This window comes from Trichomycterus rosablanca, chromosome 9 (assembly GCF_030014385.1).
Source record: "Trichomycterus rosablanca isolate fTriRos1 chromosome 9, fTriRos1.hap1, whole genome shotgun sequence".
In the NCBI taxonomy this organism is placed as follows: Eukaryota; Metazoa; Chordata; class Actinopteri; order Siluriformes; family Trichomycteridae; genus Trichomycterus; species Trichomycterus rosablanca.
In genome coordinates this window covers 16,442,467-16,464,830 of record NC_085996.1, presented here as the reverse complement: position 1 = coordinate 16,464,830, position 22,364 = coordinate 16,442,467, and the positions used below count along the sequence as shown (strand labels likewise).

Below are 22,364 nucleotides of genomic sequence, written 5' to 3'. Positions count from 1 at the left end.
ACAGAATTAAATGATCTAAAAGTTATAACTGGTAATAAATAGATAAATAAATAATAATAGAGTTGTTATCCGCTCTAGTCTTCGATAAAGTCTGTAGTAAGTTCTTGTCATTCTTGGTGCAATTACTCCAGACCCGTCACATCCGGCAGGAGCAGCATAGTTGTCACGGCAGTCTCGACTTTAATCCTTAACCTCGGCGGGTAAACAGGTTTCCATCAGAATGCTGTATTTTCTAGCCTCTCCAGTAAAATGTTATGATCGACCGTATCAATAGAACAAGAAAAGAGACATTTTTACAACCCCAGATCAGAAAAAGTTAGGACAGCATGGAAAATGCAAATAATAAAAAAACACAGTTTCTTACATTTACTTTGACTTTTATTTCATTGCAGACAGTATGAACCTGAGATATTTCATGTTTTGTCTGGTCAACTTCATTTCATTTATTAATAAACATCCATTCCTGCATTTCCATTCCTGCGGTTTTGCATTGTCTTCTTGAAAAATGCGTGGACGTCCCTGGAAAAGATGACGTTTTGAAGGCAGCATATGTTGCTCTAAGATCTCAATGTACTTTTTTGCATTAATGCTGCCATCACAAGTGTAAATGACCTTTGCCAATGGCACTGACACAGCCCTATACCATGACAGACCCTGACTTTTGGACTTGTTGCTAATAACAGTCTGAATGGTCCCTTTCGTCTTTGGTCCGGAGCACACGCTGTCCATTTTTTTTTTTTTTAAAAAGACCTGGAAAGCTTATTTTTCTGACCACAATACCCATTTCCACTGTGTGATGGTCAATCCTAGATGCCTCCGAGCCCAGAGAAGTCGACTCCGCTTCTGGACATGGTTAACATAAGGCTTTTTTTTTGCACAGTAAAGTGGCATTTGTGCGTGTAACTTCGTATTGTAGTGCTTGACAAAGGCTTGCCAAATCCCTTGCCCATGTAGTTATACCAGCTATTGTTGAGTGGCGGTTCTTGATGCAGTGCCGTCTGAGGGATAGAAGATCACGGGCGTTCAGCTTAAGCTTGCGCCTTTGGCCTTTATGCACTGAAATTCCTCCCGATTCCTTGAATCGTTTAATGATATTATGCACTGTAGAGGGAGAAATATGCAAATCCCTTACAATCTTTCTTTGAGGTACATTGTTTTTAAACATTTCAATAATTTTCTCACACATTGGTTGACAAACTGGAGATCCTCTGGCCATCTTTGCTCATCAAAGCATCCTTTCCTGGATGCTGCTTATGTACCAAACCATGATTACAATCACTTGTTGACATCACCTGTTTGGAATCACATAATTATTTAGTTTTTTCACCTCATTACTAGCCCTAAATTGCCCCCGTCACAACTTTTTTTGGAATGTGTTGCAGGTCTGAAATGCCGGAATGAATGTTTATTAATGAATGAAATGAAGTTGAGCAGACAAAACATGAAATATCTTGGGTTCAAACTGTCTGCAATCAAATAAAAGTAAATGTAAGGAACACTCCATTTTTATTTTATTAGCATTTTCCATACTGTCCCAACTTTTTCTGATTTGGGGTTGTAGATGTAAAGCTATTTTTCGACAAAGCTGGCAAGGGATACACAAACAGATGCCCCCTTAGGCAGACATTTACTAGAGGGCAAAAATTCTTCTGCGGCTGGTAGGTCTTCTCTTCACCTCAGAGTATGAAATTCCTCTGCACCTTTAATCAGTCAAACCAATTAAGAAATTGGGTGAAGTAAGCATATTCTAGACATATACAGAATTTGATATGTATCATAATATATTAATGAAAATCCACCACAGCTCTAAAGAAAAACAAAAGGAAAGAGGATGAGCCACTAAGGTTTTTAAGTAGTATATATGTTATATGTATATATTGATTTTTTTAGTTGTCACCTTTTAGTGTATTCTTATAATTGGCCATACATTTTTAATAGGGTTCAAATTGAGTGATGAAGCTGGCTAATCCATAATCTGGTCATCAGCAAACCATTTTTAAATATTGAACCATTCTTAAATAGTGGGATAGTAATATCCCTTATTACTTAAATAGTAATAGCGGGAGTATGAGATGGGGTGTTGTCTTACTTGAACGTAAGTGTTTTCCTTACTCAAAACCTCCACCATGAAAGAACTGTTTCTCCAAGATTCTCCAAGAAAGTACAGTACCCCTTTGAGGTAAATTTCAGTCCATCTTGCACAAAAAAGAGCCAGTATGTTTATTATTGATGATACCGGCTCAGAATATGACGCCACCACTGCTTCGTTGACACCAGAGTCGCTTGGAGCAAAATGGCCTTCCAAGGCCCTGCCTATTGCACATTCATCTGATTTATTTAATCCTCATTAATTTGTTTTGTTGGAGACCTTGTTTTCAATGTGATAGCTTTTACTATATTGTTTAAAACTTTACAGCAAGCTGTTTTCTTTATTTCTCACTACACAGACAAATATTTTCTTGCTGGTTGACAGGTGTTTTTACATGTTGTCTTCTGATTCTTCTAAAATCCTGAGCTCACAAAATCTGCTTTTCTCTTGTTTCTTTTGACCACTTTTACTTTTCTGCAGAAAAATCTTTACTGTGTGACATTTATGTTGAATTAATGTAGATGTTTCCAGAGTTGAGGTGTTTTTAGGTACAGCTTTCACTATATTTTTCTTTAACTCTACTGTTTTTTTTGTTGTTGCCCATTTTAAGCTTTTTAAGCTTAATAATTGTGAACAGTAGCTAGAATGGCAAAATAGAACCTGCTAATTAATTAAACTTAATAATGACACCTTATACATGAAATATAAAACATAAAAAATACATGAATGCATAATAATTCTGAAAACATCGTAGATATAGTGCATTTGTTTGGCAACGGTTAAATTGTTTGCTTCTTTATAAGTTAATTTTAAAACTGTGTCTTTTAGGTGGTGATGGATATCTATGAGATGGAGAACCCAGAAGGAATTATTCTTTCCATGGGTGGTCAGCTCCCCAACAACATTGCCATGTCTCTGCACAGGCAGCAGTGTCGCATTCTGGGCACTTTACCAGAGTTCATTGACTCTGCAGAAAATCGTTTCAAATTCTCCAGGATGTTAGATACTATTGGAATCAGCCAGCCACGTTGGAAAGAATTGTCTGATACAGAGGTAATCAAAATCAATCCATGCTAGCTTACTTTTATTTTATTACATGTGGTGTGGTGGTAGCGTCTAAGTTTTCTGACAGTTTCCTGACAAGCACACAAAAGTTACACTGTGGCAAAAACCTGTGTGTGTAGCAAGCAGTCAAATTTAGGTTTAAATGTTTTTGTTCAAATGTCTACTAAAAGTATTTTAGCATGCTCAGTGATCCAGGTACACAATCCCAAAGTTGAAAAATAATTACTTGAAATGTTTTTAAATAGTCCCTAAAGTTAAACTGGTTTATCTGGACACAAAACTTGTTGTGGAGATACATTGCATCACTCATCCAAGTGACTCCCGATTGGTCATCATGCTAATGTTCTGCATATAAGTTTTGGGTATTTACCACCAGCTCAGACTGAAAGTCATTTGGATTAGTGACAAAACATAGCTCCACATCAACCTTAATGCCTAGGTGAACTGATTTAACTTTGTGGTAGATTTCAAATAATTACTTTTCTCTCTTTTTTGTTGTTGCTATTTTTGGCAATAGACCAAGTATTTAAAATGGTTAAGTGAGCATGCTCACCATAAGAGCACTGCTTTTGCATCAGCAACTTGGTTGTTTGCTTCTTAATACTGACTTTAAGACATTTAGATGAATCAATCATTTGTTTACCTGGTGCTTACAAAATAAGCTGTTTTATTTATTTGTAATTTATCTTTATAGATTAAATAGCTCTTGTGAAGCTGTTAGTTTCTCTTTAAAATAAAGAACCTTGTCATTGAGACACAACTTATGAAGAACATTCATGATGAAAGTATTTACTCTGTTCTTATCTTAACATTCCATAAGATTAGTACATGGAGTACTTAAAATGTGTGATATTTCCATGCATACAAAAGTTGCGTAAAAATGTATATGCCGGTACTTTGGTTTAGTTATAGTTCGTTATAATTACCTCTATTTTAAAGGGCTTACTTATCAGTTCAGCACAGCACACAAGGTAGTTTTGGCCTTTTGGTTAAGAAAACATTTTTCCTGCTTAAGTACTGCAGAGCCAGTTTTGGGACTGCTAAAAACAAGATTAGCTGATGGTGTACACAAACTGCTTTTTGATGGTTTAGCATAAGAAAATCAGAAGCTGTTTTTCATTGGTATGGCGTCTGAGTGTATGTTTAACATTGTCACTGTTCTACATTACTGCCACATTAGCTACAATACTTTTTTTTATTAAATGAAGGATGAAGACTTAATGGGACACTACGTTCTTGTCAGTTAACTGTTAAATAATAACTAATGGTGATTAGTTAGCAGTTAAAATGAATTATACCAATACAAGAACCTCATTTTGTGCTCAGAATAGCCTTTATTCTTTGTGGCATGGATTCCAAAAGGTTTTAACATTTTCTTTAAGAGTTGTATCCATGTTGCTTTACACTTATGCTGCTTATCATCTATTTTACCACATCCCTAAGACACTCTTTGCACCCAAATTTGAATCTTGTGACTGGGATGACCTTTAAAAGTACTTTGATATTTTTGCCAGTTTGGCCCCTACAATCACTGCATGATCTCTCAAAATTACTTTTTTTTATTATAATGACTAAGGTAAACATTAACTGAAGCTCGTTACCTCAGACTCAGCTTTAGCTTTATTGTCATTCAAAACCATGTACATGATTAGAACGAAATGCAGTTACTTAAGTCTCGGTGTGTGTAAACATAATAAAATATAAAAAGCAAAAAACTATGTTAAGTAAAAATAAAACTTAGACTTAAAAAAACTAGAAGAAATAACTAAGATAGGAATTTTTAATATTTACATATACATTCAAGTATTGCACAAGTATTGCACAGGAACTACAGCAGCTTTATGTGGATCTAAAATGCACGATTCAAAGTATAGCAGCAGAAAAAGGCAGCACCAGGTCACAGGTGTTTAAGGTAACTGGTGCATAGACAGTACATGAGGGGTGGAGCAATTTAGCAGTCTGACTGCATCCAGAAAGAAGCTGTTTTTCAGTCTTGTTGTTTTTGCTCGGATGCAGCGCAGCCTCCTACCAGAGGGAAGGAGGGTGAAAAGTCCATGTGCAGGGTGGGTGGGGTCGTGGAAGTTGGGGGTTGGCTCTTTCCTTACACCTGGTAGTGTACATGTCCCTGATGGGTGGTAAGCTGCATCCGATGGTCCTCTGTGCAGACTTTACCACTCTCTGTGGCGCCTCCTTCTCTGCCACAGTGCAGCCAGCATACCACACAGTGAGGCAGGTGCTCTCCACCACACAGCTGTAGAATGACCTGAGGATGTCTGTGTGAAGACCTGCCCTCTTCAGCTTCCTCAGGAAATACAGGCGTTGGTTGGCCTTCTTTACGACAGCCGTGGTGTTGGTACGCCAGGTGAACGTGTCAGTCAGGTGTACCCCAAGGTACTTGACGGAGGGGACCATCTCCACAGCTAATCCATCAATGAGTAGAGGAGGAGGGGTTGTACCAGTCCTGCGGAAATCCACAACCATCTCCTTGGTCTTCTGAACATTGAGGATGAGGTTGTTGTCTCTGCACCACCATGTTAGGTCCTCCACCTCCTTCCTGTACGCCGACTCATCTCCGTGGGTGATGAGTCCGACCACCACTGTATCATCCGCGAACTTGACCACGAGGTTGTTCTTGTGGTGTGCTCTGCAGTCGTAGGTCATGAGTGTGTACAGTAGTGGGCTGAGCACACAGCCCTGGGGGGAGCCGGTGTTCAGGATGATGGTGGAGGATGTAATGTTGTTTATCCTGACATTTTGAGGCCTGCAGGTCAGGAAATCCAGGACCCAGTTACACAGGGAAGAAGAGGTTCCCAGTGAGTCCAGCTTGGACACCAGTTTCTGCGGGATGATGGTATTAAATGCAGAACTGAAGTCCAGAAACAACAGTCTCACGTAGGAGTCCTTGTTTTCCAGGTGGGTGAGGGCCTGGTGGGTCAGGGTAGCGATGGCGTCAGCTGTGGACCGGTTCTGCCTATATGCAAACTGGTGTACGTCCTCTGCTACGTTGATGGTCTGTTTCAGGTGCCTCATCACCAACCTCTCGAAGCACTTCATGGTGACAGGAGTGAGTGCAATAGGGCGGTAATCGTTCAGACACGCCGCTGAAGAGGACTTTGGTACAGGGATGATTGTGGATGTCTTGAGACTGAGACATACTGGAACTCTGGCCTGGGACAGTGAGATGTTAAATATATCCGTCAGAACCTCAGACAGTTGATATGCACAGTCCCTCAGAACTCTACCTGAAATTCCATCAGGGCCGGGGGCCTTTCGGGGGTTTACTTTCAGCAGTGTTCTTCTCACCTCTGCTATTGTTACGCTGATGGCTGGGAGATTGTCCAAGGAGGGTGCGAGCCGGGAGGGGGAGGTGGTGTTGGAGACCTCAAAGCGTGCATAATAGGTGTTGAGGGTGTCGGGGAGAGCTGGGTCCTCAGGGCACTGTGTGCCCCCCCTCTTGTAGTCTGTGATGCACCTAATGCCCTTCCACATGCTCCTTGGGTCGTTTGATCTGAAATGACCCTGAATCTTAAGAGCATATGTGGCTTTTGCCCTCTTTATTCCAGCAGACAGGTTTCTTCTGTCTGTCTGTATGCGTTATCCTGCTTCCACATGACTGGCTAAATAGATCATTATATCATAAGCAAAGCAGGTGTTTGTGCAAGCTTCACGCCATCTTTTCTTTACTCCTGATGCCTCCTTCCTCCACCTCCCTTACTGCTGAAAGAAAATGTTGAAATACTGTAATCTTTTAAGAAAGGCATATTCATAGTAAAATATTAATAAAATCAACCAATATTTTTTTTCCAGTTACCAATTCTTCTCCTGACAACCCCATAGCTTAATTCCTGCTTATCTCCTTATTCCACAAAAGAGTTTCTACGAACTCTCACTTGTCAACATATCCGATGGATTTTTGCTCGCCATCAAGTACTGTCCCTTTTAAGAACTTTTAAGAAGGCACATGTTATCCCCCTTCTTAAGAAACCCAAACTGGTCACCACAGACCATACATACCTGTCACCAACAACTGCTTGACATTTGCTATTGTCCATACAACTTTTAGAAAGACAGATTATTTTCCTTCTTAAGTACAGACACCCCTCAGGGTTCTGTATTGGTCCTCTTCTTTTTTCCTTATACTTACACTCTCTTGGTAAAATTGTGTCCTCCCATGGCTTCTCTTACCATCCCTATGCTGATCGTAGTCAGTTCATATAGTAACTTCATTCTAAATTTCGGGTGGCACGGTGGCTAAGTGGGTAGCACTCACCTCAGAGCAAAAGGTCCTGGGTTTTATCCCCAGGTGGGGCGGTCTGGGTCCCTTCTGTGTGGAGTTTGCATGTTCTCCCCGTGTCTGTGTGGGTTTCCTCCGGGTGCTTCCTCTTTTTTCCCACAGTCCAAAGACATGCAAGTGAGGTAAATTGGAGATACAAAATTGTCCAAGCCTGTGTTCAATATAATCTTGTGAACTAATGAACCTTGTGTAATGAGTAACTACCGTTCCTGTCATGAATGTAACCAAAGTGTAAAACATGACATTAAAATCCTAATAAACAAACAAACAAATCCTTCTAAATTTCAAATGTAGCTGTACTTTAAGTAAACTGTACTGTAACTAATTACCTCTGGTAAATTTGGTTACATTTCTTTACCAGGGACCAGGTTGAGCAAAATGGGCTGTATAAGTGGATGAAAAAAACAGTGCAGACCACAGAACGGTCAAATGCAGTGGTCACAAAATCACTGTCTAATCACTAGAGTGACACAATACAAGCATCTTATTTTAAATCCAGCCTTTCAAGGCAAACCAAAAATTGTACTGTTTTTGCTACTGCTATTGTTTACACTAACCATGGTGTATTAGTTCTCAGTGTTTTGTGATTGACATCACAGCCTCACCTTTAGCAAACCCCTCCTACTTTTACGGGTTCTCAAATGCAGTTGGAAATGTGCACTAGTACATTATGTGCAGTATGGATAATTCTGGATTTAGATGCATACCGTATTTTTCCTGTGTGGTATCATGTAATGGAATGGGAATCAGACAGTTGTCTACTAGTTCTTCAGTAAAGAAATGTTTACCAAGGGAGCAGTTTTGTTAGTCATTTTGGATAAAAGTGCCTGCTGTAAATATAAATTAGGGCTAGCCATTAAGAAATGACTGCTTTTTTTTTTGACAAAAGTGAACCTACTTCATTGAGCATCTTTTTTTTGTATTTTGTTTTTCCATTTGTAGTCAGCCATGCAATTTTGTGAGACTGTGGGCTACCCATGCCTGGTGAGGCCATCTTATGTGCTTAGTGGAGCTGCCATGAATGTGGCCTACTCACATAGTGATCTTGAGAAATACTTAAGTAGTGCTGTGGCTGTGTCTAAAGAGCATCCTGTTGTCATCTCCAAATTCATTCAGGAAGCGAAGGTTAGTCACATTTTTTTCAGTCACCAACATTCTGTAGTAGTTTTACAGTACAGTACAGTATTAAAAGTAAAAGTGGTGTTAGGTTATTTATCATTTAGAAATCCTGTAAATTAATACTGTAATTTCTGTTAGCACTAGTGCACCTAAATGGCTCTATGTTGCAGGAGATTGATGTAGATGCTATAGCCTGTGATGGAATGGTCATTGCTATTGCCATCTCAGAGCATGTGGAAAATGCTGGAGTCCACTCTGGGGATGCTACTCTAGTCACTCCACCTCAGGACATCAATCAGAAAACCATGGAGCGCATTAAATTAATCGTACATGCTATTGGGCAAGAGCTGCAAGTAACAGGACCTTTTAACCTCCAGCTTATTGCCAAGGTAATGTTATCTTTAACCCAGATATGCAACTGAGTTAACTTGCTCTTAGGTCCTAAGTGTCGTCTTGAAATAGCAGTAATTTTTTTTCCCCTATGCCCACTCACTTGTCTGTGTTAATCTAGGATGACCAGTTAAAGGTGATTGAGTGCAATGTGCGAGTCTCGCGTTCCTTTCCTTTTGTGTCAAAAACGTTGGGTGTTGACCTTGTGGCACTGGCAACACAGGTCATTATGGGACAGGAGGTTGAAGCTGTGGGACTCATGAGGGGCAACGGCATTGTAGGAGTTAAGGTAAAGCTTGTCACTTTGTACATTTTTTTAATAAGCAGAGTTTCTTATCCTGCAAACGCATCCTAAAGTGTGCAACAGTATGGGTTGTTATTGTCAAATTTTTTCTCTGACAGGCTGTCCAGTACCCGTACCCTCTTCTGAAATCATGCCTTTGTAATGTGTTCAAAATGTGGTTTTGCATTGTCTTGTTTTTCAGGGACAACTTGTGTCTCGCAGCCTTTGATCCAACAAGTAATACCTCTGTTTTATCTGAATTAAGTAATGGAAAAGAGGGCTGTGCGATTTGACTAAAAAAGTCATATCTCGATATGCTTTCGAGAAGTGGCGATTTACAATACGATACGATATAATGTTAAGTACAATGGCAGGTCACTGCCCGTATTTTAGCTTATTTTGTTTATAAGTTATCTTAAAAACACAAAACACTGTAGTTCTGATACATTCTGACAGAATTACAGTGTTTATGTTTTGTATTATTATAAGGCTGTATTTGTATTCATATTGACAATATTAAACAAACCAGCAGAATCTCACAATCACATTTATGCTGTCCAATTTACTTAGAATAAATGAGCATCAAAAAATCCCAAAAAAGTTCAAAATTTGATCATGCTTTGCTATTATTAACAGCAGCACCGTGACCCAGATGAACCACACAGAAGCATAAAATCATAACCGCTGCTTACCTGAGCTTCTCTTCTTCAAACTGAGATCTATATTCATGTGTTGTTCCATTAGGGATATAATACACTTTTTTTCTTCTTGGAGACCATCTTGTATGGTTCCAGAATATATAAATCCATATCCAACTGTGTTTATCCACCTAACTAATGAAAACCGTTTTAGATCATTTATTCTCTCAGCTTTCGAGGTAAAAAGCTAAAACTGGTAATTCGTTCACTAAACTATCAGTTATGTGTCTACAACCACTGAAGAGAGAGATTGAAATTCCGCCCAAAATCTGAATTCAGAAGCTCTGATTGGTTTATACATCTAAATTTTAATCAGGGGTTTAATGATGGCACATTTTAACAATTTGGATACATATCCAAGGCTAAGGGATGCATTATTAAAGTAAGCAGGGGCTCTACAACGGCAGGGAGCAAATCTTTAAGTAAACGAGTTGGAACAGGGTCAAGTATATATGGCGATGATGTAATCAAGTCGGTTAGTTTAGTTTGGGTGATTGGATTAAAGGATTTAAGTTGGATATCCTTGTTGGATAAGTCATTTATCACCCATGCTGCTCAAACTGAATTTATGCTTAATATTGACAAGTGACACAATCTGACTTTGAAGTCATATTTTTTCTAGTCACTGGTACAGTCTGATGTTATTAGATTCGGTTTCAGTGACATTTTAGTTAGTTTGGACACATTCTTATTATTCTCTATTAAGGAAGAATAATATAAAGATTTGGCTTTTATAAGTGCATGTTTATACTCAGGGCATCTTTCCATGCAATCTTATACACTTCCAGTGTAGTGTGTCGCCACTTGTTCTTTAATTTCCGTGCTGCTTGTTTTAGAGCATGTGTGTGGTCATTGTACCATGGAGCAAGCTTTTTTCTCCCTAATCAATTTAGTTTTAAATGGTGCTACACTATTTAAGGCTGTGCTGCAAGTGCAGACATGATAGTGCACTTAGATTTAAAAGCTGTACATCATGTGGTAGCTGTACATCATTAGATAAGGACCCGTCATATACACCGATCAGCCATAACATTAAAACCACCCCCTTGTTTCTACACTCACCCCCAATCTCAATCCACTCCATACTCACTCCGCCTCTCCACTCCGCCTCCGTTTGCGCGTTCACGTGGAGTGCTCGCCACACTAAGGGCTGTCCCAAAGTAATTAGGACTGAGGGGGAGTGGATTATACAACCCTCCAACAGCGAGTGAACACAAGAGCACACTCAACCACGACACTCCACGGAAGTGCAGCTAGGAAAGGAGAATGGAGGAAACATCTTACAAATATAGGTTCCAACATCATTTTCAGTAAAATATTATATTAGGTTATCCTCATAAGGTGTTAGGGCAAATTTAGGCACAGTCTTCTTCAGTCTTTTAAAGAAAGTAATGGAATGTGTGATTGGTCAACTTAAACTTCATAAATGGCTAAATAATTTTACCCCAACAATACTATCACTAACATTATCATTGTTAACAAATTTTTTTTGGAGATAAAACATAACTATACATTTGTACTAGTTATAAAATAGCAGGTGCTTGCGTCTTCTGAACTTGTATTCCCGCTTAGAGATGCTGAAATGATAATGTAGCACAAGACTTGACAGCAAGGCGAGAAAAGCGTCTATCTGTAGCCATGGTGACAGCAGAGGGCGTCCCAAAGTTGACTCCAGAATTTAGACCCTCCCCTTAATTGAAAGCACCCTTCACAGCATAGAGTGTGACTTCATATGGAGTGTCACTCTGTAGTGGTATGTTAGTGAGTAGGGAACGTTTTGGGAAAGGCTGTCACTGTCCATTTTATCAGCTCCACTTACCATATAGAAGCACTTTCGAGTTCTACAATTACTGACTGTAGTCCATCTGTTTCTCTACATACCTTTTTAGCCTGCTTTCACCCTGTTCTTCAATGGTCAGGACCACCACAGAACAGGTATTATTTAGGTGGTGGATCATTCTCAGCACTGCAGTGACAATGACATGGTGGTGGTGTTTTAGTGTGTGTTGCGCTGGTATGAGTGGATCAGACACGTCAGCGCTGCTGGAGTTTTTAAATAACGTGTCCACTCACTGTCCACTCTATTAGACACTCCTACCTAGTTGGTCCACCTTGTAAATGTAAAGTCAGAGACGATCGCTCATCTATTGCTGTTGTTTGAGTTGGTCTTCTAGACCTTCATCAGTGGTTACAGGACGCTGCCCATGGGCCGCTGTTGGCTGGATGTTTGTGGTTGGTGGACTATTCTCAGGCCAGCAGTGACTGTGAAAAAACGTCATCTTTGCTGTGTCTTATCCACTCATACCAGCACAACACACCACCACCATGTCAGTGTTACTGCAGTGCTGAGAATGACCCACACCCAAATAATACCTACTCTGTAGTGGTCCTGGGAGAGTCCTGACCATTGAAGAACAGGGTGAAAGCAGGCTAGAAAAGTATGTAGAGAAATAGATGGACTACAGTAATTGTAGAACTGCAAAGTGCTTTTATATGGTAAGTGGAGCTGATAAAATGGACAGTGAGTGTAGAAACAAGGAGGTGGTCATAATGTTATGCTTGATCGGTGTATTAAGAGGGAGTGATCTGAGAGAGTCATTTTGTTGCAAAACAACCAGGTTGTCAATGTCAATACCACAAGTTAATATTAGGCCTAAGGTATGTTTGCAGTGGTGAGTGGGTCCTAATACATTTTGGGTAATACCTATAGATTTTAAAATAGAATAAAACGTGGATCATGCTTATTTTCATAATTAATATTAATATTCATAGTAAATGAATATTATTGAAGATTTTTTTGGCTATATCAGCAACAAGGACTTTAAAAAAGTTGGTTATATGAGTTGCTTTTACATTGAGTCCTATGTCTGTGTCATAAATTGTGGCTACTCCTCAATGACCATTAAGGCATTGGCCTATGTACATAACTGTATGCCAGAGGAGCTGCTTCATTTAAACCTAGATACCTAGGGGTGCCATCCACTGATGTCAGTAACGCGTTACTTTAATCTGACCACATTTTTCAGTAACAAGTAATCTAACGCGTTACTATTTCCAATCCCGTAATCAGATTAAAGTTACTTATCCAAGTTACTGTGCGTTACTATTTTTGCGTCTCGGAGAGTGACGACTGGCCTATGCGACAATTAAGTCACGAGCTGCGTCCGGAATCGCATACTTACAGAGTATGCACTAGATTGGAGGAAGTATGCACTACTCGGCCGGTAAAGAAGTACATACTTTCAGTACAGAAGTGTGCAGTATGCAAACAACACCGCTATGTACTACACGTGGGGACGTGATGACGTAATATCACCATAGTTACAGACTCATTACAAACCCCACTCGCCAAAATTTTGGATATTTATCGTCTTTTTGTTATTTATTTGTCTCTAAAAATTTTATTTTATTTATCTTATTTACACTTGTGAACAGAGGACTTAGAATGTAACTAATAAAGTAACTTGTAATCTAACTTAGTTACTTTTAAAATCAAGTAATCAATAAAGTAACTAAGTTACTTTTAAAATCAAGTAATCAATAAAGTAACTAAGTTACTTTTTAAAGGTAACTATGCCATCACTGGTGCCATCCCACTTCAAAAGACTGGGCCTTCCCTTAAAAGTAGACCAGTTATAAAAAAGCAGTGGTGTTTTCTGAGCATCATTTAGATATCCAGCAGTTCAGCAACAATAACCTGCTGTAGGTTTCGCCACTGCGCCAAATTGGTAAGGTGCCAGAGCATACGACTGCTAACGCTGTTTCTAAGCACTTCTCACTATTACTAGTCTGTTCTAAAGCCTAAATGCACCGCTCTAATACTGAAATCTCTAATACTCTAATACTGAGATACTTAGCTTTGAATGTAATAATGCAAATAAATGGATGTCATACTTTTATGTTAAAAAGTTTTTTTTTTTCTATTTTTCTATTTCATCTATTTCAGAGATGTTCTTTTTGAACTGATTTACAATTCTTTCAAGAAGTGATGAGTTGTGACTCACCACTTTGTACTAGAAACTAAACTTATGCCAGAGGCAGCAAAGCATTTTATATACTGTTTCAACTTTTTGTAGACATAGGCCTTTTACAATTACTTAAAAAGAATGTTATCTTTTTACTTTAATCTTTCACTTTAATTTTAATTATCTTTTTTACTTTAATTAAGACCCAAAGTATTTAAATACACACTACGATCCTTATTTTTGATGTTTGTCTTAACTTGATTATTGATAGCTAGTTTCAGGATGTCTGTTTCAGATCGGTATAGACCACAGTATTTAGTGCATTTACATTGTAACTGAAAATAAAATCCACTGCATGGGGTCACCCCATTGAGCGTAGTCTTAAGAATTATGATTAAAATTTGTATTGCAGAAATTTATATGAAGTTACGTTTACTAGCTAGAAACATATGACTGTTAAACCTAATGTTTGTCATAATTCAGATTATTTTAATTAAGTTATTTAATTAAGTAATTAATGATTGCATTATTAGGTAATCATTAGGAAAAAATTGCTATGTACATTGTTTATGAAGCCTAAGTGGATATGTGTGGTGCATTCTCACTGTGCATCCTGTAGGTTCCACAGTTTTCTTTCTCTCGACTGGCTGGGGCTGATGTAGTGTTGGGGGTGGAGATGACCAGCACTGGTGAGGTGGCCTGCTTTGGAGAAAACCGTTATGAGGCGTACCTAAAAGCCATGCTCAGCACAGGATTCAAAATCCCCAAAAAGAACATCCTCCTTTCCATTGGCAGCTACAAGGTATTTGTGCTTGACGTTCTCTCTCTCTTTTTGTAACCATCCACATTCTTGTCTACCCTGAAAACATTTGCTAATCGCCCTTTTTTGTGTTTTATTATTTGTTTAGAATAAAAGTGAGCTGCTGTCGACAGTTAGAACATTGGAGAGTCTAGGGTATAACCTGTATGCCAGTCTTGGCACTGCTGATTTTTACTCTGAGCATGGCATTAAAGTATGGAACACCGTTTCTGTCCCATAATTTGTATGCCACCTGTTAGTATTATTTAATTAATGATTTCTGTGTCTAGGTAAAAGCCGTGGATTGGCCTTTTGAAGATGAAAGTGACTGTCCCAATAAGGAGAAGCAAAGGAATATTATTGACTATTTGGAGGAGAACCACTTTGACATGGTGATCAACCTGTCCATGAGAAATGCAGGTGGACGACGCCTGTCTTCATTTGTCACTAAAGGCTATCGTACTCGTCGCATGGCTGTTGACTACTCCGTCCCCCTTATCATAGATATCAAGTGCACCAAGTTGTTTGTTGAGGTAAGAATTTGTAAGAATCCAAAATGAATAGGAGAAGAGTTTTTTTTTTTTTCCCTTTGATGTATAATACTTTGCTTTTATGATGGTAATTAATATGTTGCTGTAGGAAAGATTACTAAACTGCATGACTTTAATAGGCACTGAGACAGATTGGTCAAGCTCCTCCAATCAAGACTCACATTGACAGCATGACCTCTCAGAAACTGATTCGATTACCTGGTAAATGCATGCTTACAGTAATAAAATGTGATTTTGCCAAATGTGGATCAGCGTTTCTTAATGTCACTGTCTTTTTTTTTGGAGGAAAAGAAACAATCAAAGACTATAATCAGAAATATTTACATGATTTGTGTGAACTTTGACTCTTTTTTATAAGGCCTTATTGATGTCCATGTACACCTACGAGAACCCGGTGCCACCCACAAGGAAGACTTTTCCTCAGGCACAGCCGCTGCCCTGGCAGGGGGCATTACAATGGTGTGTGCCATGCCTAACACCAATCCAGCTGTCATAGACCCCAGCTCTCTTGTTTTTGTCCAGAAGGTAATGTCATTCTTAAGCAGCACAGACACAACAATGTTTTAAAGAGGTGTCTGTTACTGGCTTTTCATGGTTCTGAATGCAACTTGAGTTTGTATATTATTTCTCAAGCTTCTTCTTCTGTTTTTTTTTTTTAATTCTCCCTATATTGCTTATATATTTGTGTAGCTGGCAAAGGCTGGATGCCGCTGCGACTACGCCCTGTACGTGGGGGCAGCTTCAGACAATGCCACTATTCTCCCGTCCATTGCAAATGCTACAGCTGGCCTAAAAATGTACTTGAATGATACTTACTCAACATTAAAGATGGACAATGTTTCTATGTGGATGGAGGTAAAAATATTTGTCAACATAAATGGTTAGCAATTAGTAGTAATAGAACACTAACTGTGCTAGGTAGAGTAGGTTGTTGATAATAATAAAATGGTCATGTATCCTTCTACCAATATGGGATAATTTTGTTTCTTGAATACAGCATTTTGAGAAGTGGCCAAAGCATTTGCCCATAGTGGCACATGCAGAGAAACAAACAGTGGCTGCTATTTTAATGGTAGCACAACTGTACCAGAGACCTCTTCACATCTGTCATGTTGCGAAGAAGGAGGAGGTATGACGCAAATGTTTATAAAAGTCAACTGTAATTTCTTTTGTGTAATTTTTTAATACAATTTAATGATTTAATTGATGCCAGCATGTCTTCTTTTTTTTTTTTTTTTTTTTTTTTTTTTTTTTTTTTTTTTTTTTTTTTAGATTCTAATCATCCGAGCTGCCAAGCAGAAAGGCATCCAGGTCACATGTGAGGTGGCCCCTCACCATCTTTTTCTATGTGAAGATAATTTGTCTGTCCTAGGGAATGGCAGGGCTCAGGTACGGCCAATGTTGGGCACCCGAGAGGACATGGAGGCACTGTGGGAGAATCTGGACATCATTGACTGTTTTGCTACTGATCATGGTAAGGATTAACTTTCAATTTACAATGACTTTGTAAAGTATTTAGCCTACTAAACTGTTTCATTGTACGTATTATATTCATTGTATTATTTTGTGCATTTAAAAAGCAAACAAAAAGTACATTTTGTTTTTAAAGTTGATAATTGTATCCACATCCCGATCACACTACACATCAACATTCAAGCATTGGACCTGTCACACTTTGATTAATCTATATACCACCAGAGAACATAATGACCTTGAAAGATCTAGCTAAATAAACACAAGTACCATTTTCATATATCCTTATAGCGGACTTTAATAGTCATAACCTACTATGGGAAAGCAAAATAATACAATCAAAAGTCAGGACAGTAAAAGAACTAGTTAACAAAAGATATCTATGTCTACTTAACAGCAACTGTGTGGGAGCAACCGTTTCCTGCTAATGACAACCCAGGGTGAAACAGAACCACAACAAACACAAACTAAAAACCAAGATGGTTGAATAGCAAATAGCAGAAAAAAAAACTATCCAAAAACAGCCCTCTAAGTGAACAAGAAATGTAATCCATGGTTCAGCAATGACTGAGAAGCTGCAATAAAAGAGTGAATTCAGAAAATTAAACAAAATAAAAAAACAAAGCTGAATGAAATTAATATCAGGCCCAGCTAAACACATCAACAAGGACAGTGAGAAACATATTGCATAGCATGATAAGAGGAATACATTACAAATTCAACACATTAAAATGTAAATAAAACCCTCTGATCAAAGAAAGTCATTTAACAAGCCTTTGACACCTTTAAAACCTTAATAAAACAAATTTATTTTTATTACTATTTTACAGCTTTTGCAAGAATATGAGAAGTACAACAATGGCAACCACCAGTTTCACTCGGACAATAACAAACCACACAACATACAACCTTTCACAATAGACGCACCTAATCTTTATTTAAAAAAAAAGTCACATGACACTGCTGGACCAGATAAAACAACTGCTTAAAAACACACATGCTATCTCTACTACCCCCAACACTTACACCGTATAAAACTCCAGTATAAAACTATGAAAAAAGCAATTATTATCCCCATACCAAAATCAAGAGAGGACCTCAGCAACCAGAATAACTACTTCTTCATTTCCTGACCATTGTTATGTGCAAAACCATTCACCAAGAATATGCAATAGCAGTCTTCAGTGCATGCCAGCAACTGAAAGGGAACTGCAATTGAACATAAATCACATCCAGGAATGGTATGCAACCACTTTTGCTAACCCTAAACTTTAAACCCTGAACCAAAGCACTTCATTAATAAGGACAGCATTAAGGTAGAGAAAGAGACAAGGTTTCAAACTTAATAATGAACTGCCAACTGTCCTTCATACTGTACATAAAGCAACTCAGATGGCAAACAATTCTAAACATCATCAGAGCATTAGCGAAAACAGGTTGGGGACTACACAATACTACTGCATTGGTTCTGTCCTGCATCGGACAGAGCATTGATACACTAACACCTTGACTGTTAAAGCATTGTCTGTAATGCAGCATGGATGTCATACTTTTATGTTAAAATCCTCCCACCCCTAGAGATTAAGACTAGCCTGGGGTGCTTTCAAAACCTTTCCAGTTTTAAGTCTTTATGTGGAGGAAAATGAACCACCACTAAATATCAGTCAGCACTCTGAAATTAGCACTCAAAACAAATAAACAAAACCCAGCCCAACCCAACATACCAACATTTAAAGACCTTTAGATAATGGATAAGCCCATACTTAGAATATCTGAACATCCAAGAAAAGAGCGGGCAGATAGGAAGGGTATAATCACGAACAAAATAGAAATCACCAAATGCCACATTCCATCATTGCCATCTGTCTAAAGTAGGCTATTAGTAAAATATTTATGTTTAAACAGAAAAGGTAATAAACAACAAGCTTCACTCCTTCTCTTCACTGAAGAAAGACCAACACAAACCAAAAGGACCAAATAATTTATACAAGATGCTTTATAAGACATACCAATCTAGTATAGGTTTGCCATGTCAAAGATGAAAAAGCTTATCTGGACTGTTGTCATCGAAAGGTGCTAAAGCCAGAATCTTTTATAGTATGGTACAAGTGACTTGCATATATGTGACAGTCCAGGGTTGAATGCTGAACATGGCAATGGGGTACCATATTTTAAAAAAGCAAAGTGCTTACTTCAGGCAAGCCTTAGCAGACAATAACTTTCCCATTAAGTATTTATTTTTTATTTTTAATCACAATTTATTGATAATTGGTAAATAAACATTTACAGTTTTTAAAAATACATTAATATAATATATTTATTAATTGTCTGCTTTACCACTGCTTTATCCTGGTCAGGGTCTCAGTGAGCCTGATTCATTATGCGAAAGGCAGGAAACATCCCGGACAGGTTGCCAGTTCATAACAGCACATAAATAATATATTTGTCATTAAAAGTTATAGCTCTCAGTTAACAGCTACTTGTTTTAGAGCTGGGAAATTAAAGAAATGTACTTATATGTATGTGCTTTATGATGTCCACCTGCAGCCCCTCACTCTTTAGAGGAGAAGAACTCTGAGAAGCCTCCACCTGGCTACCCGGGCCTTGAAACATTGCTACCTCTTCTGCTTACTGCAGTCAGCGAAGGCCGTCTTACCATCGATGACATTATCAAACGTCTTTATGAGAACCCATCTCGAATTTTCTCTCTTCCTGCTCAAGAGAATACATATGTGGAGGTCTGTAGTCGATAATTGGCAAACATTTCACAACCCTGTTATGAATCTAGGGATGCAAATTTTGACTATGTTTTAACCATTAGTCAGTCATCATTAGTAGAAGGCTTTCCACTGACCAATCAAAATGTAAAATACACAACCAAGTTTGATATTAACATGGTTTATGCTTTATTATTTAAAAACAGTAATGTGAGTACATGACTAGACAGTTAGTTCAGCATTAAGAGCAGCAAACAGTTCATTACAAGGGCTAACTAATTATGCTTATAAAATTGAAGATGCAGTTGGTATCTTAGGCTCTTCCTGACATTTGTGTGAATACGATATTTAGAATGGTTTTGCCTTTTTATTGTTGCATGATGCCGAATATCCATATAATTTTTGTGTAAAGTAAAAAAAAAAAAAAAAACACAGATTCATATCTGCATCTTGCTGACTCTACAGACAGTTCAACTTGCAAATTCCATACAGACACAAAATTTCTGATTGTGTTTTCAATGCAGAAATACTGTAGTTCAGTTTATCATTATTTCAGTGTGCAGTGATAGCTCAGTGGTTAAGGTACTGGACTAGTAATCTAAAGGTTGCCGGTTCAAGCCCCACCACCGCCAAGTTGCCACTGTTGGGACCCTGAGCAAGGCCCTTAACCCTCAATTGCTCAAAATTGCGTTCAGTCATAACTGTAAGTCGCTTTGGATAAAAGCGTCTGCTAAATGCTGAAAATGTAAATGTAAATGTAAATTTCAGTAATAAAAATTACAAAAGTTAGCCTTTTTGTTTTAGAACTGCACCTAGTTCTCTCCATCTGTAAATGAAAAGGCACGTGTATACTGAGGGTCGGTGAGGGTTAGCCAGAATTCAACACCCTGCATTTAACTTTGTTTGTTTAAGAGAGATGAAGCTCTGCTCTCAATTCTAATTAAATGTCACATTTTGAGAATGGATTTAACCAATGAATTAATTCGGGGGAGACTTGTCCGCTATTCACCCCACACCTCCCACCCTTAAACAGATGATAACAGGCCAGATGATATTGTGGAGAAAGTTATTTGAAGAGAGGGATAGTAAGCGAACTGAGACTGAATTGTGTAAATTGCGTGGAGGGGAAATATCTAGTGATTCTGAATATGTAATTCTGCATTTATACTTTAATTGTTGGACTGAAAATCTTCTTGGCCAATGTCTTACTATTTTTTGGTAATCATGAAATACATTACATAGGTGGACTTGGAGCAAGAGTGGACAATCCCAAAGCACATGCAGTTCACAAAGTCGAAGTGGACTCCATTTGAGGGCATGAAAGTAAAGGGTAAAGTTATGCGAGTGGTACTGAGAGGGGAGGTTGCCTACATTGACGGACAGGTAAACTTATTTTAACATTTAGGCTTTCAACCCTTTTCAACCCTTTGCATGTCCCTTAAAAATGTCTATTTCCCTCTTTAATACATTCAGGTACTTGTTCCTCCTGGCTATGGTCAGGATGTGAAGACATGGTCATCAGCTCCAAATGTTCCTGAAATAACGAACGATGTTCAAAAGGTGACCATCTAATAATGCATCCTAAATATTGCTTTAATGCAAAAAGTAAAGTGCTAATTGACACAGACTACTCTCACACTGATACATTTTTGTTTGTGCTGTAAAGACTCCTGAGAGACCCAGACAGGGTACACCTTGTGACTCCCTTCGATCCCGAATTCTAAGCCCACGCAGGTCAGCAGGAGACCGTTTCATGCTTCCTCCTCGAGTTCATCACACTTCCGACCCTGGTCTGCCACCAGGTAGTAATTTGATCTTTAATTGCTTTATTCTCTTGCATCAGGTATGTATTAAACAGGCTTTCAACAAACTTGTTAGTGTCATTGTGTGTAAATTAATTTTTTACAAGTTTACTAAAATCAATATTTCAACTCATGCAAGCTGTTGGTAAAGTTATCAGAATGCCTATAATTAGTATAAATGCATTTTTTAAAAATATTAAAAACATTAAAAACATTAACCAGATTCTGAAGTGATTGAATTAAACGGCTAAACATTAACAGGCTTTTTAAATGATAAAATAAATCATATTTTTTTTATTTTTATGCTATGTTCAAATCACTACAGTGGTTACTCTGCCTTTACTATTTAACTAAAGATAACCATGGCATTGCAACCAAATGGAGGACCTTCCTGTGACACTGTAGCACTAGTGAAATACTTTGGCGGCCTTTAGTGCCCTGCTTAAAAAAAATGAATTAAATAAAAATATTTATTTTTTAATTCTGGTAAGCTTGCTTGACAGTCAATAATGTAATCCTTCCTTACTAACCATATGATCAAGTAAATCTATTTTGTTCCCTTTTGTTTGTTGAACAACAGTTACGTGTGTTTTTTTTTATTCTGTTTTCCTATCACCACTGCCAGTGTCAGAAATATAAGCAACATAAAAATGTTATCATAAGGAGTTTATTTTGTGTACCATCATATTGTAAAGTGTAAGCTGTTAGACAGGGCCAGTTCCATGCTGCTTGCTTTGGTTCTGAAATGGGAAATCGAATAAGATCATGTGCCAGCATTCATATACATTGGTACCTTGAAACTCGATGTCAATTGGTTCTGGGACTGGCGTTGAGTTTTAAAGACATTTTTCCCTTAAAGGTATTTTTTCCCATAAGGATGTATGGGGAAACCTGTTAATGCGTTCCTTGGTCCCGTGGAACTGCATACAGTCAAGCCGGAAAGTCAGTTTTCACCTTCTCCACGTTTCGGTTATGGTTTAGAAAATATGAAATTTTATTTTACTGACAAAAATCTTTTATTTAGGGGTGAAATATCTGTACACACCCTTAGCCTAATACTTGGTTGATGCACCTTTGGCAGCAATTACAGCTTCAAGGCGTCTTGGGGAAAGAAGCTAT

General features: G+C 38.2%; 1 protein-coding gene across 2 annotated transcripts in view; it reads left to right on the top strand.

Moving 5' to 3' along the window:
* Positions 1–22,364, top strand: part of cad (carbamoyl-phosphate synthetase 2, aspartate transcarbamylase, and dihydroorotase) — a 66,305-nt gene that overhangs the window by 19,246 nt on the left and 24,695 nt on the right. For both annotated transcript variants that reach the window (XM_063001970.1, XM_063001971.1), the window contains exons 20-35: positions 2,918–3,142; positions 8,391–8,573; positions 8,738–8,956; positions 9,079–9,246; positions 14,523–14,705; positions 14,812–14,916; positions 14,993–15,235; positions 15,373–15,454; positions 15,612–15,778; positions 15,944–16,108; positions 16,251–16,382; positions 16,526–16,727; positions 19,274–19,464; positions 20,686–20,826; positions 20,917–21,003; positions 21,110–21,245. In XM_063001970.1, the coding sequence (XP_062858040.1) occupies positions 2,918–3,142; positions 8,391–8,573; positions 8,738–8,956; positions 9,079–9,246; positions 14,523–14,705; positions 14,812–14,916; positions 14,993–15,235; positions 15,373–15,454; positions 15,612–15,778; positions 15,944–16,108; positions 16,251–16,382; positions 16,526–16,727; positions 19,274–19,464; positions 20,686–20,826; positions 20,917–21,003; positions 21,110–21,245 (2,629 nt within the window). The remainder of the gene's footprint in view (positions 1–2,917; positions 3,143–8,390; positions 8,574–8,737; positions 8,957–9,078; positions 9,247–14,522; positions 14,706–14,811; positions 14,917–14,992; positions 15,236–15,372; positions 15,455–15,611; positions 15,779–15,943; positions 16,109–16,250; positions 16,383–16,525; positions 16,728–19,273; positions 19,465–20,685; positions 20,827–20,916; positions 21,004–21,109; positions 21,246–22,364) is intronic.